Below are 15,663 nucleotides of genomic sequence, written 5' to 3'. Positions count from 1 at the left end.
TAACTACCAAGGGAAGTTAAATAAAGCTGGTCGCTAAATTACCCACCACCCTAATGACAGAGCAGCACGCTGTTATTAAGGCTCCAAATGCAAGTCCTACATGGGCTTGTCTCAGTGAGTGCTGGGAGGGCCTCCTGACTGGTCCCTGGACGGTGGCTTCTGGGGAGAGGCACTGAAAACTTTGGATGTTTGCTACTCCATCCCCCTTGGCAGCCTCCACCCTGAGCGGCTGCTGAGGGAGAGGAAAATTAACTGAGGCAACAGAAGGATCTTGGAAGGTTTCAGCTATGAGGGGACTTTTACCATTGCTAGTGGGGGTTAGGACATAGAGGGAGAAGTGGGGCGATTTCCTTCTTATGCTATTGTCAGTAAAATGGAATAACTCCTCCTCCATCTTAAAGCCCAGCTTATTTTGCGCTGACAAAATTACAAACACAGATTGGAGACATTTAAAAAATTTATTTGAACAAATATTAGACACAATCACAGAGGAAGAAAGCAGCTCTCAGTACAGCTTCTTTTCCAGAACGAAATAAGCCCTGTTTCATACCAAGCTACTGCAGGACAACCCTTGCTCTCCTCAGCAGGAGGGAGGCTGGTGTTCTTTCCACCTGTGGATTTGCTCCACAGGGGTATGGTGTGCTCCTCAGCAGGTCACACCGCAGCCCTTGGCCTCACAGGCTAAAGAAATGCATAAAGACCCAACAGACAAACTGAACTAGCGATACAGATACCTGTACAGGTAGGAAATACATGCAGGGATGCATTGCTGAGTGAGAGCTTTGTTCGGGAAGCGGTGTCCTGCCAAGAGGCCTGTGGGACACGTCCCTTCTCGCTACCGCCTCTGTACTCTCCATCTCTTCGGAATCCTCACCGGACCTGGATGGCATTTCAGTTGGGGGAGTCCTTTCAACACTCAGCTCATTTTGACACGCCATCCTTTCAGGTCTCTAAGCCTTACCCTACAAGCAGCTCCAAGGCTGTGGGCCACATCCCTTCGCAAGAAGACCTGCCCACCTCTTTCATACTATGATATCCCCCAGGGAGGCACTAGCTCGGGCATGCTTGCTTTTGGTGCAGGGCAAACAATCCACAGCTATATCCCCTTCTGCAAATTTACTCCAGAGTGTCCCCAAAGTGATGGGCTATGGGCAGATGCAGAGAACCCCCTGAGTATTGAAGGCATTGCTTGACAGACCTGTCACGCTCTCTGCTACATAAACCAGAACGAAATGTCTCTATGAAAGAAGTTTTAGAAATTGATGCAAGTTCTGTAGTAAAATGTGAACAGACTCACCGGGAAATTAATCCCTTGAGAAACAGGTGAGAGTGGAACGGAGCAAACATAGTGAATGTTTTTGTCTGGTAGGAACTTCATGGATTTCCTTTGCTTTTGATTTCAGCAGATCAAGCAGTGACTTTTAAGAAAAGGAAGCACAACAGAAAGAAGCCCTGAGCCCTCCGTTCCTGTTCTGCAGCCTCAGGAAGAACAGTACAAGGTAAATTCTGTTCTCCTGTGTAGATCTGAAACTGAGGATTTTACTGACAAAGAGGAACTCTGTCTAACTCTCTCCCTCTCACTACAACCCCTTCCTTTTGATTCAGAACTTAACATATGGACAATATTACTTTGAAATTGAGATCACTAGCAAGTTTTCCAGGTCCCTAGAAGATTCCCTGAATATTAGCATCTCAACTAAGCAGAATCACAACTCTTAATTTAACAGTGTTCATTCTTCTTTCCTTCTTCATCTCCCTTTCTTCCTTCTATCTCTCTTTACCCTTTTTATTCCCTTCCTTTTCTCCCTTCTCTCTTCTCCCTTCATAACATGCATAGCTCTCCATCTCCATTTCACCCCTTGGTAGTGTTGCAAAGCCTTCGCTGACAGAGCTTCGTCTCTGCTAGACAGACAGAGCCACTCATCACTGTTCCTCACCTGTTCTTTCTCTCAAAACACCACACACACAAAAGGTCTTTCAAAATAGGTCCCCAAGTTCATGACTACCTCTTAAGATAGGACTATAGCACTGGCACCCACTGGACTACAGAGTCCTCTCGGAGAACATTTTGCTTAAAGAATTACTGTAGCTCCCAGTGCATTTTCTCTTCAGCCTGCTAATGGCCTGTATTTAGGAAAAACCTTCTCAAGGGTACTCACAATTCAGGGCCTTTAAGAAATAGCGCTGCTTTTTCACAGCCAAGTGGCTTCTACCTATTTTGGCAAGCAGAATCAGAGAGGGAACCCAAGTCTCGTGTTACAAATTCCGCAGCCCATGTCTGACCACGTTGCAGTGGCCTGTAACTGCCCCTGCCCTACTCTCTGCCATGCCTGTAAATCAGCCAAAACATAGGCAGACTTCAAAAGTACCTCACATTTATTATGCTGCGTCAGGACTCCGAAAGTGTGTTAGCTTCAGACAGAAAACTGGTCATTTTGAACAATGTAAGGAACCTGCCTGCTCTGGGGTACTGAGTCTTGGTGTATTAAAGGCTCCCATTAGTCTGGGATACTACAGACATGTCCAGCAGGCACTTATAGCTGCCTGGACCATTCCACATCCCGGCACAAGGGAAATCCAGTTCATGTCTCCTAGGCATCTGATACTGTAACCCAGCAAGAGCCAGGTTTCCAAGCCCAGCAGCTTATCATACCCTCCTCGCTGGGGCCATAGGAGCAGTCACTCCACAAAGGTGCAGAGCCAATACTGGCATTGGGTGTTTCTTTTTTCTCCCCCCTCAAAGCAGCTTCAGACAAAGCAGAAGAACTTCTTCCAGCGGCACTTGGAGAGAGTTTTGATGCCTTTGGCAGTCATCTTCTTTTCCTGCCGTGCTTTGTGCTCGACACCGCTCACAATGGCCATGTCGAAAACTTCCTTGAGGTTCTTCTGGGTCAGTGCTGAGCATTCCAGGTAGGCTTCAGCCCGGATTTTGTCAGCTAGACCTTCTGCCTGAGGCCGGGGCACGGGCTTCACGTGGTAGCGATCCAGGCTGATGAGGACATTGACGTCATCCCGCAAGTCTGCCTGCGTCCCCACCAGCAGCACCGGTGCCCGGGGGTTGTGAGTTCGTATCTCAGGGATCCATTTCTCAGTAATGTTTTGGAAGGAGCTTGGGTTTACCACACTGAAGCAGACAAGGAAGACGTCGGTGTCAGGGTAACAAAGCGAGCGCAAACAGTCAAAGTCCTCCTGTAGAAAATGGAGGGGGGGAAAAAAAAAAGTCTTCACTGGACTGATCTCCTAACAGCTTGATGCTGCAGTGGCTTTTTCACACGTTAACTAGGACAGCAACACCCTCAGAGGCAGGGCATGGTGCTGACTTTGTGGCCATGCCACGGTTCAGGCACAAGTTTCAGAACTGTGGAAGTCTGTCATTCACCTCTCTGTGACTGCCATACCAGCAAACGGCTGATGCTGGACTACTGCATTTCCTTCCTTCCCAGTTAAACGCTGCCTTCCCCAAAAGCCTGCAAACAGTCCCTGTCCCACAGGACCAGAGCTGACAGCTGCTTCAATAGAGCTTACCTGTCCAGCAGTGTCCCACAGCTGGATCCGGACTGGGGCTCCATCCACCAGGACCTGCACTGTAGCAGAAAGAGAATAAGGATGAGTCTAAGGGAGTTGCCCAGCATACACATGTACACTCATACAGGTTCTTCCCGAGAGCACTCTGTTCTGTATCCCACTGAACAGACTCGTTGAAGTCACTCAAGTCTGTCCTCCTTGCTGAGCATCCTCCCAAACCTCACTAATACAGCTGAAGCTTGCACTGGGAACGTTAAGAGACCTGCAACAGACTTTCTGATTTGGTTATCCCTCAGGCATTTTGGATTCTTCTCCAGTATTTTGAAAGAATCGTTCCATATTACTGGACAACTGCTTCTCTAGAGAAGAAGAGCCCTTAGCCAAACAGTGCCCTGAGAGCAATTTGTTGTTGTTCTTCCACAACCCAAGAAAGCAGATAAGGATAAACACAAACTGAGAACTTCAGCAACTTGTGCTTAGCTTTTTGGACCAGAGTGGAAGTTCAAATCAGTTTCCTTTAAACAAGCTACTGGAGATTTTTACCACCCAGGCCAGAAATTTGGCCTAAAAAAAAAAGGCATTTCTGTGAGTGTCCTAGCTAAGGAAAAGCAAAAGACCTAAACGCAACTTTGAAATGAAGAAGCTATTAAGGAAACAGCGATGAGTGAAATCCCCTTCAGAGACTATGCACACACTGAAAAACTGCTGAGTTACGTAGGTAAGGTCTGCTCCCACTTCACTCCCTAATCAGAGTAAGCCTTCATGTGGTATCAGCTGACTCAGACTGAGGGCTGGCAGGACCTCTGATGGAAATCTGGAATGAAACTGTTAGATGTTTAAGCGCAGAGACTAGCTAGGAAGCCAGGAAAAGGAGAAAGGGGTTGGGGGAGCTGGAAATCACTTGAAAGTCCTGACAATATGGATAGGGCTGTGCTCTGGTGAATTAAGGAAGGCATCCTGGCTAAGGTGACAATGGCTGGCTCTTGACACGAGCTAGCTAAATGCCCTTGCTGTGCCCAGGAGGAGGCTTTATCATCCTTTTTGTAAAAAAAAAAACAACCACCCCCAAACAGAAGCAGTTTCAATCTTTTGTGATTCTTGAAGTAATTAGCCAGGTGAGAAACACGACAGAAACAACTGACTTGGGAGAGTTTAACACAAGCTCTTGGAGGAGAGCGTTTCTTCTCCCTGAAACCAGTCTGGGGAGAAGGAGGGAGACACAGACAAAAGATGAACTGAAGTTCGGTGGGAGACTGAGACTGAAGGAAAAAATGAAGGGGTGGGTGCACCCACCACAGTGCCACTCCTCACCAGTGTAACTGAAAGTCATTGCTTCCTTGTGACTGGGAAACGGTTGGGTTGTTGCCAAATCTTTGCCCCAGAGGAGGAAGAGAAACCTGTTCCTGATCAAAGAACCTGCTAGATCCTGACTTGATCTTCAAGGCACTGGGCATTTGCCTTTCTAGTATCTGGTTTCTTCTGTCTCCCAGCGCCTTGAGAGAAGGAATTAGCATCTCTGAGATGTTTTACAGTCTTCAGAAGAAAGGCACCACATACATTATCTGCTGCTCCAGTGCTTGCACAAGGTTTTTTCGTACCTGCTGCTAGCCTAAGCTACGCTAGCAACTCTGCGACAGCCCTCCAAATACCGCCCTCACAAGGTCCACACCCTCAGGATGAGGCTGGATTTCGGTAGGGTAGCGAAGGGGCCGGCAGAACAGGATAGCCTGGTGGAGAAAGGTCACTGGGTACACGTTTCACTCAAGGCTGCTCTACCTGCCAGTGACACCCAGCAGTAGGTAGCACCCAGACAAATGTGGCTGGGTCACAGTCCCAGAGCCGTTCCCCTGATAATGCAATACTTTCTCCTATCTTGTTATTGGCATTACAGTCCATTGACCAGAATTAGGGTTAGGATGTAAACTGTGAAACTCAGTTCTGCTGGCAGTTTCAACTGCAAGTATTCCCCAAGAGTAGAGAGAGTTAGGCTGAAATTTCTGAAACGGATCTTCAACCGTGCTTTGTGAATCCAGGGAGGGACTTTCTTCAAGTTTATCCAGGTTAAGAGTAGGGGTGGGAAGGGAAACTTCTCCATTCTCCTATTTCCTCCCAATAAGCAGAAAGTGAACTTTGGAAGACCCGCTTTTAATGGTTTGGATTTCTATCAGTTGCAAATGCTATGCACTTCTGGAAGTCAGGCTCGCTACTTGGACATTCAGAGTGGGGCTAAATCCATGTGCAGCTATCTTCAAATTACTTGCTGCTAATCAGGGAGTCTCTGAACTCATACTGCCTCCACCTTTCTGGATCGTTTCGCTACGGATTTGCCCTTTCCAAAAATGTGGAGGCTAACCACTATGGTAGTTTCAAGCCTCTCTTAGCCCAAACTGTACACATCAGTGTAAAGGGAGCAGAGGGAGCAGTAATCTTTCCCTTGGAGGACTAAAGGGCTCCTTACATCTGTTCCTAAAGGGCTGCTGGACCCTGATCAGCAGCATGTTCCCAGTTCATTTCCTTCAAGTGACAGTGGAAGAGCTTGGAGAGGGTCAAGACAAATCAACAATACCCAGCGTCAGAGTCAGTAACTGGGGGGACATTCAAATAAACAAAACACTCCCTCTAAGAAACCCTGAGACTATGACACATTAGAAGTCTCGTTCCCGGTCTGACTTGAGCCCAACTCTAATCTACTGATCTATACTGTCATGTATTGTTGTGTTTCTTTGTATCAGATGAAGATGAGAAATCTTTCAAAGGGCTCTGTACTTTCCCGAGGTTTATATTAGAAATTGGAGCCCAAAAGAAGAGGAGCGGAGTACAGGAACAAAGATGGCATTTACGACAGTGGAAACTAATGAAAGCTCATCAGCTGACAGGGAAGGCAATTCTAGCCACACTTACAATGCTCTTCAACTTTCTGGCAACCTCTGTTCAACGCTAACTTCAGTGGACGTGTGGGAAAAAGGATGTTACTGCTGAGTATCGGTAGAAGCTAGAAAGCCTACAGCGCATTGCTGTGATATTTCTGAAGCTAAACCCCAACAAGAAGAAATCAAGCCCCCTTCTGTTTCCTCATAACACCCCCACAAACCCAGGAAGGCGCCCAATTTCACAGGGCTGGCAAGCCAACTCGACGCGTGCCCTGCCGACACACAAGGCTGCGGAATACAGGACTTCCACCGGCTGAACTTCACCAAACACCCGACGGACTCGGTCCGAGTTGCAGAAAACACCCTTGGCGCTTTGTCTCCCCCCCCGTCCCCGTCCCACCCCGCAGGCTGTGCTCACCCTACACCCCCAAAGCCCCCCCCCGGTGCGGCAGCCCGCCTCACCGGCAAAGCTCGCCCCCGGCCCGCAGCGGGGGGATTCGCTGCGCCAGGCGGGGATCCCCCCCCCCCTCGGCCGGCCGGGCGAGGCACCGGGGAGCCCGGGCGGGTTCCTACCGGAGAAGGTATCGAGGGCGGTGGGCTGGTACTCGTCGGGGTAGCCGTTGGTGGTGTAGCTGACGACCAGGCTGGTCTTGCCCACGGCTCCATCGCCCACCAGCACGCACTTGATGCCCAGCTCCGGGCCGCTGCCCCGGGGGGGGCTGTGTCTCCGCAGGGCGGGCGAGTAATCCAGGAGCTCTTGGGGGGGCATGGCACCGGTACCGGCACCGGGGGCTCGGCGGGGCTCAGCGCGGGGAGCGGCGCGGCGGGACCGCTGCCATGCCCGGGCGGGCGGGTTGCTGGCGGGGCTGCGCGCTGCCGTGCGGGGCCACCCTCTCCGACCCGCCTAGCACCGCTCCTCATCGCTACACCTGCCGCCCTGCTCCCAAAACCGGCCCCCATTTCCCTAGGCCCGCCCCGGTCCGCCCCGCAGGGAGGCCGGCCCGGCCCGGCCCGGCCCCCGGGTGCCGTATCCCGGCCCCCCTCCGCCGCGACGGACCCCGAGCAGCGCTCGCTCTCGGGATTTCGGAGGGTGCCACCGCCGTGCTCCGCGTTGTGCACACACGGAAAAGCCGCCCTCCGCTCCCCCCCACCCCCTTTTCTCTTCCTAAGAAGCAGCGCTGATGCATTTCTTTCCATCGACCTGCATTTCTTTCCATTGACCAGCAGCCCCACCTGGAGCACCTGTGATTTCTGGCATGACAGGAATAAAACCAACAGTGACTGGTCAATATTGTGAGGGACAATAGAAAGCAAATGACAGAGATACATCACATTCGTTAACTATGCGATCGCCATGACTGAGTTCCTCCGACCCAGCCAAGCTGTTGCTGTGTGCCGGCAAAAGCCGCAAAGTGTATTTTTCCAGCTGCCTGGACACACGCGGCAGTTCCCAGTCCACTGCCTTTTTTCATATTCACCTCCAGCAGCTCACGCACCACGCTGTGCCCTTGGCAGCTGAGATGATGGCTCCATCCCCACCCCAAGGAGCTCGCTGTCTAAAGAAGTACAACTAAACAGAAATGTGGGAGCACACCACTTAAAAGGAGAGATGTGGCCATACTATCGCAGCAACCATTGCACCCCAGCGTAACACCACCAAGTGACTGAAAACACTGGAGGGAAAGTATTAATGCATGCAATATCTAGTATTGCAACACCAGCTTTGACAGTGGAGCTGTTTCCTAATGGAGAAGCTAAACTCCGGCTGTCGGTGAATGCCACCAATTTAGTTACATGATGCCCTTCATCGTGCTCTCAGCAAGGGAGACCTGTCTGCACTGGGCAGGTTTGCGCTGCAAGGAGCAGTTGATTAGCAGTTCCTGAACTTGCGTCTCACTGAGGTTTGCATCCACACCGAGAAGCTACCCAGGTGTTTCACCTGTATTAATGCTAAACTTGAGAAGATATCTTTAAGTCAGGCACAGTCTAAAATGCTTTCCCCCATGGTTGACAAAGTGTCACAAGCACTGCAACCCCTCAGGTTCGAGTTTTGACTTGACAAAGCATGCCCACTCTTTGGAGATAGCCCACCAGCTTCCTGGGAACAGCAAGAAGGCTTTTTCTCTGCAGTTTTCGCTAGCAGTTTGCTTTAATCAACCTCTTCTGTGTTTTTACTAGCACAGCCTGAAATCTCTATAGCTACAAAAAATGGGGATGGTATGATAAGCCAGGCTGCTGCTAAAATGTGTGCCAGACAGTCTTGCTACAGCAAGTGGCTGCTAACTCAAGTGATGGGCTTGCATTAAACTGGCTTTTTCCAGTGCCACGCTCTTTGTTGCTAGTTCAGAGCCAGGTGACAGCTGAACTGCTCCAGAAGAGGCAGAAAGCACTGGGACAGGCGATACGCCGTAATGTGTGAGGTATGGCTGTGCCTCCGACAGGACTGGCAAGGACACGCTACACCGCAGCCGGGGCAGGCAGCACAGCCAGTGAGGATCTTGCAGAGGTTTTTCAGTGCATTTCAGGCACAGGCTGACATTCTGTGAACTATGACATTTCCACTTAATCGGATGAAATGAATGTAAATGAGGGATTATTCACCAAATTATTCACTGTTAGCGAGTGTTAGCAGTAGTGGGGGGGGAAGAGGTGAAGAGAATCTGGCAGCTCTTGTTTCCTATATGCTCTTTACTTAAGAATGGATGTCCCTTAAGAAGGTAGACTGTCGCCCCACTCCAAGGATTGAATATCTTTTTCTCTCATTCCTTTCCTAAAACTTCTTCCTTCCGTGACTATATTCTTTTTTCCTTGTAGTTTCTGACAGCCGTTGGTTGACACACACTTAACTTGTGGATAAGCTTAAGTGATTCTTAATCTATATTTAAGCTAAGCGATTAAGCAAACAAACAGTGCAGCTCCCACGGGTTTGTTTCTCAAGTCTTGCCTTGCTCCTGACAGCTAACAGAAGATGCAGGTTTAGTTTCGCAATGCAGCGAGGTGTCAGACATTTTGGTTTAGCAAGATTTTTGTACAGTTTTGGTTTTTTGTAGTGAAAGTCTGTCCCATTCCTAGAGCTGCTGAACTGACAGGCACGGGGACAGGCTCTGCACGCGTAGGTAGCAGGTACAGCAGGAGAGCCCCATTGCACGCTGCCTCCCTGACGTGCTCCTCTGCCAAAATCAGCTCTCTGCCTGAGTGGGAAACACACAGTCTGCAAGGCTATGTTTGGCTTCTCTCCCAGGAATTATAATTAGTACCAATTATGATGGTATTCCTCATGATGTGAATTCCCATCCACCGGGAAATAAGTGCAGAAGATCACACTCTTTTCAGGCAGACCAAATACAGATTTCAGGTATTGTTAGTGTTTAGCCATTATTCAGCTGGGCTGCACTATCATACGTAGCTTCTTAAATTAAACAGAAAAGCTGCTCCATTAGATTACACAGAGATTTACAGTGGAAATCAATTTATATATTTAGGCAGCATGTGATTGTCGCCACCGAACAAACTTCATACATCTGAACAGAGTCCTATTATTAATAAAGCAGTTCTTTAGAGGCAGACACTTCCTTTTCTGTCCCTTTCTATTAATTAGAGCCACCTCTCTCACTGGAGCTGTGGCAGGAGAAGTCCACCCATGGACCAAGTTAAAACAGTAACTAAGCCAATTTGGATGAGGAAGAAGCTGTGGCTTGTCTGTTGCAGTGAGAGCAAAGCTATGGATCAGCTCAAACTATTCCATATATTTCCCCCTCTGAAGTGCAGTGTTACAATGTTGGGAAATTGTGATGCTGGGATTTTTTGCAGCTAGTGGTCCTGACTTTCACTGCCTCCCGGGCAATACTGCACTTCTGACAACATGATATTCTGCCTCCCTGGCTGATCTCATTTGTAACTTCATAATTATGTGTGGCCACAGACCAGTCTGCCTGAAACTCGCAGAGTGGGAGCCACTATCATAGTCTTTTGCAAAGCCTACCAAACTACACACATTGGCTCAGAAAAAGCATTGCATGTTGTGGGAGTTGTCAGACCTCAGTTTTAAAAATAGCAGGGCACCCTTCTTACCCCGTGAGAGAGAAAAAATTATCGGCCACTCAACACGATCTTGAGCAAACCTGGCCTTCAGCTTTACCTGCATCTGTACAAGTGGGCTGCGTATGTCAGTACACTCCCTTTGCAAACGATGCCCTCAGATCACATTTCTGAATCCTTTCACAGCGCTACCTGTGAGGAAACACGAAACAGTGAGAAATGGGGGGATGATGAAAACAGGCAAAGATGCCATCACACACTGGGTCAGCTGGGTGAGGATCTAGATTAAGAGAGGGGCTAAACTGGAGCGCAGGTGCCAGAGCAAACCAGATCCTGTGATGCCAAGAGATACATGAAGAAGTCAAGACACAGCTGCTGCCCTGCTGGTCGCCTTCATCATCACAAGCAATGAGACAACCAGTGCTGAGTCACCCGGCGTTTTGTCATGCACCTGAGTGTGCATCCTCCCTGGGAAAAATCAAGCGTAATTACCACTTAAAAGAAGTGACAGACAAAAGGGTGAAGACAAGAGCCTGAGTCTGGTTTTCCCTTGCAGTGTGCCTTGTCTAGCCACTGCAACCTGCAGGAAGTGATGTCAAATGCTTCTTTGTATCATTTTCTATCAACCTTGCAGAGGCAGAAATAGCCACAACACACAAGTCAGTGGAAAATCAGGCTTTGGCTATTCACGGAAAAATTACTACAGCTGAAATCAAAGGAAGAAAGATCCTAGTATTTGCTTTCCCATATAGAGCTCTTGATTGATAGGAAATCTGTAGTTTCTGAGGCCACAGCAATAAAAATACTTTACGATTCTGTAAGAGCTAATGGGTATTTCTGGTGTGCACTGGAGATCTGTGATTTTGAAATGCCTTTTAGGAAAATAAATAAAAGGAGAGCAACAACGTGAGAATACAGCTCCCACTATCCTGGCCTCTGAACTGCTTTATTGCTCCTTGGAAATAAAAGCAATGCCGTGGGGGATGCACAGAGATGTTCTGGTTCTTCTGTTCACTGCCACTCTAGTTAAATGCGGAAGCAAAGAATTACAACAACAATATTATACTACATTTTAAAATTACAGAATAATAAATTTAAATGAAATTACAATGCCACTACCTTCAAAAATATTTTCTTAAATGTTCCAAGGAAAGATAAGCACCTATATTGTACTCAGCCTCTTTCTCGGAGACAAATTCATCTCCTATCTAAGTGGCACAGGAACGAGTCCTACCTGTCAGATGGTCTATAGATAATTTAGAAGTATGTTGCCATCTGCTGGAGAAAGTAAATCTTTTAATAAATCAACTGATAAAAGTGAAAAAGCGGGCAAGGTTTAAGGCACTCAAAGCCCTTTCTCTAAACCTGAAACAGAAACAGCAAGCTTCAGACTAAGGATAGGTTGGGAGACAATGCTCTGAGCTGAATTTAATTATGTCGATCAATTAGACACTTTACGGAAAAAGAGGAGTTAACACTTAACTAGAAGGGGTGAGGGAATTAGCAAGAGGAAGGCGGTAAGGTTCATATCCCCCATGTAAAAAAGGGAAAGGCAGGCAGTTAACACCAAATGGTGAGGGGCTGGGTTGAAGAAGGATGGCTACAAAACAATAAACTGCTGTAAGACCACTGTCTCTGCCAAGTTACCAGTTCCAGTTCTCAAGTTTATCATTTATAGACCTTCCGTGAGGTTCAGAACTGAGGGATTAGCCACAGGGTGCTGGTGATGGCAAAAAGGTTTTCTCACTGTAAAAGCATGTTTCTGTCCTTTCTCTTTGGTGCTTGTATGCTCATTCTAGGACTGACAGGTTACGCCCGTAGAGTTTCCATGAGGGCACTTGGTGTGCTTACTGAAGGGCAGCATGCTCTGGAGCGCACGTGTAGCATCAACAGTCCTTGGTAGTTCACTTGTGAGGAAACTTCTTAAGGTGTCAGACGAGCTGCAGTAAGCAGGTCTGTGATTGCTGCTCTGGCATAATATGGCTCCACCCAGCATTTGCTGGTCTGCAGGAAGTCTGCTTCTGACAATGAGCTTGGAGAGCTTGGGAGGTTGGTTAACGGTTAGGAGGTGGGCTCTGGCAAACTCAATTGATCTCTTCCAGTGTAAATTATAATTGTTGTATGGCTTCCCATGTAGGTTCCAGTTCAGGTTCTCATGGGTAACTGTGATACCCATGGGTACACAGCCACGGCGCTTTCTTTTACTGTAGTAAATTTGTACATAGAATTCAAGTGGTCACTCAAAGACACTGTCTGTGTCACTGGGGAAGTGTCACTCTTGGGAGAAAGTCTCTTGATTGGGTGGGGGACACAGGTATCTGCAGCAGTCTCAGGGGTGTCTGAGAGCCTGCCTGTATATTACATCTTTGTTGGTATCTTATGGAGGTTGTTGGGTTTGGGGACATACACCTATTTGCCTATGGCTTTTATGAATGCAGTGTATTTTTTATGTTGATCACAGTGAAGGAATATTCTATATACAGTGAGGTGGAGTGACGATCAGTACCACGACTGTAGTGGAAATCTGTGAGGAAGTCCAGGGTTTAATTCAAATTATAATCATGTCACTAGGTTATCTCAGGGGCAGTTCAAGTCATTTAAATCTGAGCTGCCTTTGTTCTGCCCTTACCTCTTCCCACAGCCACGTCTTCCTGCCCTCTCTTCTGCACCCGCACTCGTGTTTAGATTGCAGATCACACAGTCGTCTGCTGTGGGGCAATGAACTGGCTCACTCTGCAATCATACATGCGCTAATACTGGCACAAAGGGTGGGCTGGACAGGGCAGCCAGGAATGACGGAGGCAGTGTTGTGGGAGCCCAGATTTAGAGAGGCTTAATCTGCTGGGAATACAGACCTTGGATATAGTATATGTTTGCCAATGCCATTATCTGTTCCTCAAGGCAGCTGAAGAGATTAGCATGTCATACAGCATCTAGATGTTGATAGCTGTGTCCATAGCTTGGAGAAAATGTTAACTGTTTAAGCCAAAATTACTACAAGTGTGACCACAGCCATACAAGAACAAGACCAAAATTTAGGTTTCCAATCCAAACGTAACACCAAAATCGCTCACTTAGTTCTCTCTCACAAGTCTCTTTTACAGACTTACACCAGTACTACACACGAAATGTCATCATCTGATTCTCCATGCATTCCTGGTGAATCAAAGAGAAGAGCTGATAAATCTTTTGCCTGCAACTCTTGCTCTCCCCTTCTTTTCAGAATACCAAATCTGTGAATGCAGCACTGGGATATAATTATTGCACATGTTTGTAAATTAAATAATCACAGCAGATGACGGTGCAGATGGACGGAGCAGGCTTGTGGGCCTGCATTAGCTTTAGGCTGATGTTTCATTTCCAAATAAGGTGAGAATCTGGCTTCCAACTTAACCGCACTAAAACCAGACGCAGGTTTCTCATGAGTATCAGCCCTAACTGGCAATAATATCTGCCAGAATGAGAAAGAAAATCTCTTTGATTTGATTGCTATGATTGGTGATGATTTTTGCAAAGGAAATTAACGCACTAAAATGTCCTGTACACTAAAGGACAGTGTTTGAAAAAGAACAAAAGGATTTGGACTAGCCACAGCTTATGTTAGACTGGAAATCGGAGCTTGAAATCATGAGAGTAATCAGCATTTGGAACAGGTATGAGCCAGAGCAGTCAGGGGAAAAAATACCCACGCTTTCAGACAGAGCTTGATAGGAATAGAGAAAGGACTATATGATGTGGTATCTACAAGAGTGGGAGAATGGATCTGATAGTCCAAGAAGTCCCTTCCTTCCTCATTACCCTAAACCTAATGTAATTTGTGTGTACCTTTTGAGCTGAAAGAGAACAGTTGCTGTTTACGATGATCAGGACGATTGGAGAGCAAAGGAATGTGGTTTTGTTGTTTTGGCTCAGAGCTGCCACATGAAGAGGGTAAACAGCAGAGGCTGGGGCTGGGTCTCAGCTCCTGCCAGCGCTTGCAGGCAGGTTGAGTCAGGAAGAGCCATCTTATGTTTTTAGCAAAGCAGGCAGAGGTGACCCGCAGAGGCGTGCCATAGGAGCCTCCAGGAACCCAGCTAGCGTGGGACCTGCATGTCTGGCTCAGTGCTGGTGAGAGGCCCTGAGGCTGAGTGATGCAGACCAGAGCCCTAATTTATGGGGGTGAGGTGTCCAGTAAAAGGGCAGAGAAAAAGGACATGTAACTTTGTTTGTGCAAGGCCAACCACACGCCGCTGCTACTGGTGGTGCCTCACTGCCACCTGAGGTGCAAGCTAAGTTTGGGAAGACCTCCTCTATCTTGTAATGGATCCCTCTGTGTTGCAAACTGTCCTGTACCCTGTGGGACAATATTTCTCTGCTCCTTTCAGAAAGTGTTGTGAAGATATAACATACAGTGTACGTATAGTGTAGTATATACCACATACCTGTACATCTGTATACATTTTATCTATGATGAAACCCAAAAGCGTTGTATAAGAGATTAGTCTTTTTGTTAATGCCGTTGTTTTAAGTTCTGCTAGTTTAAGCTAGTGGGTAGATTGTTGGCGTATCAGAACAAAAGAAAACCCCAGGTTTTAAGTACTATTTAGTGATACAGAAGCTGGGTCCAACACACGTCGTCCAGAAAGCTGGGATAAACCTGCAGAGCTGATCTAGCACAATTCAAGGACAGCCTTATGCTGGATCCCCATATGCTGTGCCACAACCATTATTTTAGCCATAAAGCCAAGATTTCACCACTCAGTGCTACAGAAGAGTCACAGCACAGCAGTTTTACAGGAGCATTTACGAACAGCCAATTCCTGGTTGCCATCATTAAAACCACTAGAAAATACTGTGTTTGCAGCACCACACAACTCAGTGGCCCCGGTAAAGCACACTGATGCGCTCATAAGGTGATTTATCATGCCCATGGCTGCACAGCACAGGATGGCAGTGAGGAGAAGCCGCGGGCACCACACGGATGCACAGGGCCTGTAAGCCTTGCTGTGTCTGCACGCACCCCAGGACCTGGAAGCAAGGACATAGGCCGATTCTGAAGACTAATCTTCAGAGTATTATTAGGGACATGAAGGTCCGGGCTGCGACTACAGGCATAACTAAGAGCCGCGCAGCCGAGAGCAGCCGCCCTCCCGCCGCCATTTTGAGAGGGGACAACCCCTTCCCTCACGGAGCCTCCCGCCCCGCGCGCCGGGGGAGAGGGGCGGGGCCCAGGCGCAGGCGCCGTGCGGCC

The 15,663-nt window shown here is 48.0% G+C and overlaps 1 protein-coding gene across 2 annotated transcripts; it reads right to left on the bottom strand.

Moving 5' to 3' along the window:
- Positions 1–453: 453 nt before the first annotated feature.
- On the bottom strand, positions 454–7,176 carry RHOV (ras homolog family member V). Of its 2 annotated transcripts, none has more exons than XM_075030730.1 (3): positions 6,969–7,176; positions 3,526–3,584; positions 454–3,189 (listed from the first exon to the last, which is right to left on the bottom strand). In XM_075030730.1, exons 1-3 carry the CDS (start codon positions 7,162–7,164, stop codon positions 2,749–2,751), a joined length of 696 nt encoding a protein of 231 aa, XP_074886831.1. In that variant the 5' UTR covers positions 7,165–7,176; the 3' UTR covers positions 454–2,748. The 2 variants fall into 2 exon arrangements, with proteins under 2 accessions (XP_074886831.1, XP_074886832.1); XM_075030731.1 differs by having other exon boundaries at positions 3,526–3,579; positions 6,969–7,103.
- Between the last annotated feature and the right edge of the window lie 8,487 nt (positions 7,177–15,663).

The sequence above is a fragment of the Buteo buteo genome, chromosome 6 (assembly GCF_964188355.1).
Source record: "Buteo buteo chromosome 6, bButBut1.hap1.1, whole genome shotgun sequence".
NCBI classification, from domain to species: domain Eukaryota; kingdom Metazoa; phylum Chordata; class Aves; order Accipitriformes; family Accipitridae; genus Buteo; species Buteo buteo.
Note: the sequence above shows the minus strand (reverse complement) of the source record. Positions and strands in the feature narration are given on the sequence as shown.

Coding starts and splice junctions, on each gene's coding strand:
- RHOV (XM_075030730.1), bottom strand. CDS start 7,164: ATGCCCCCCCAAGAGCTCCTGGATTACTCGCCCGCCCTGCGGAGACAC. Junction 3,585..6,968: donor CGCCCTCGATACCTTCTCCG/GTAGGAACCCGC, acceptor TTTCTGCTACAG/TGCAGGTCCTGGTGGATGGA. Junction 3,190..3,525: donor TGTGGGACACTGCTGGACAG/GTAAGCTCTATT, acceptor CATTTTCTACAG/GAGGACTTTGACTGTTTGCG.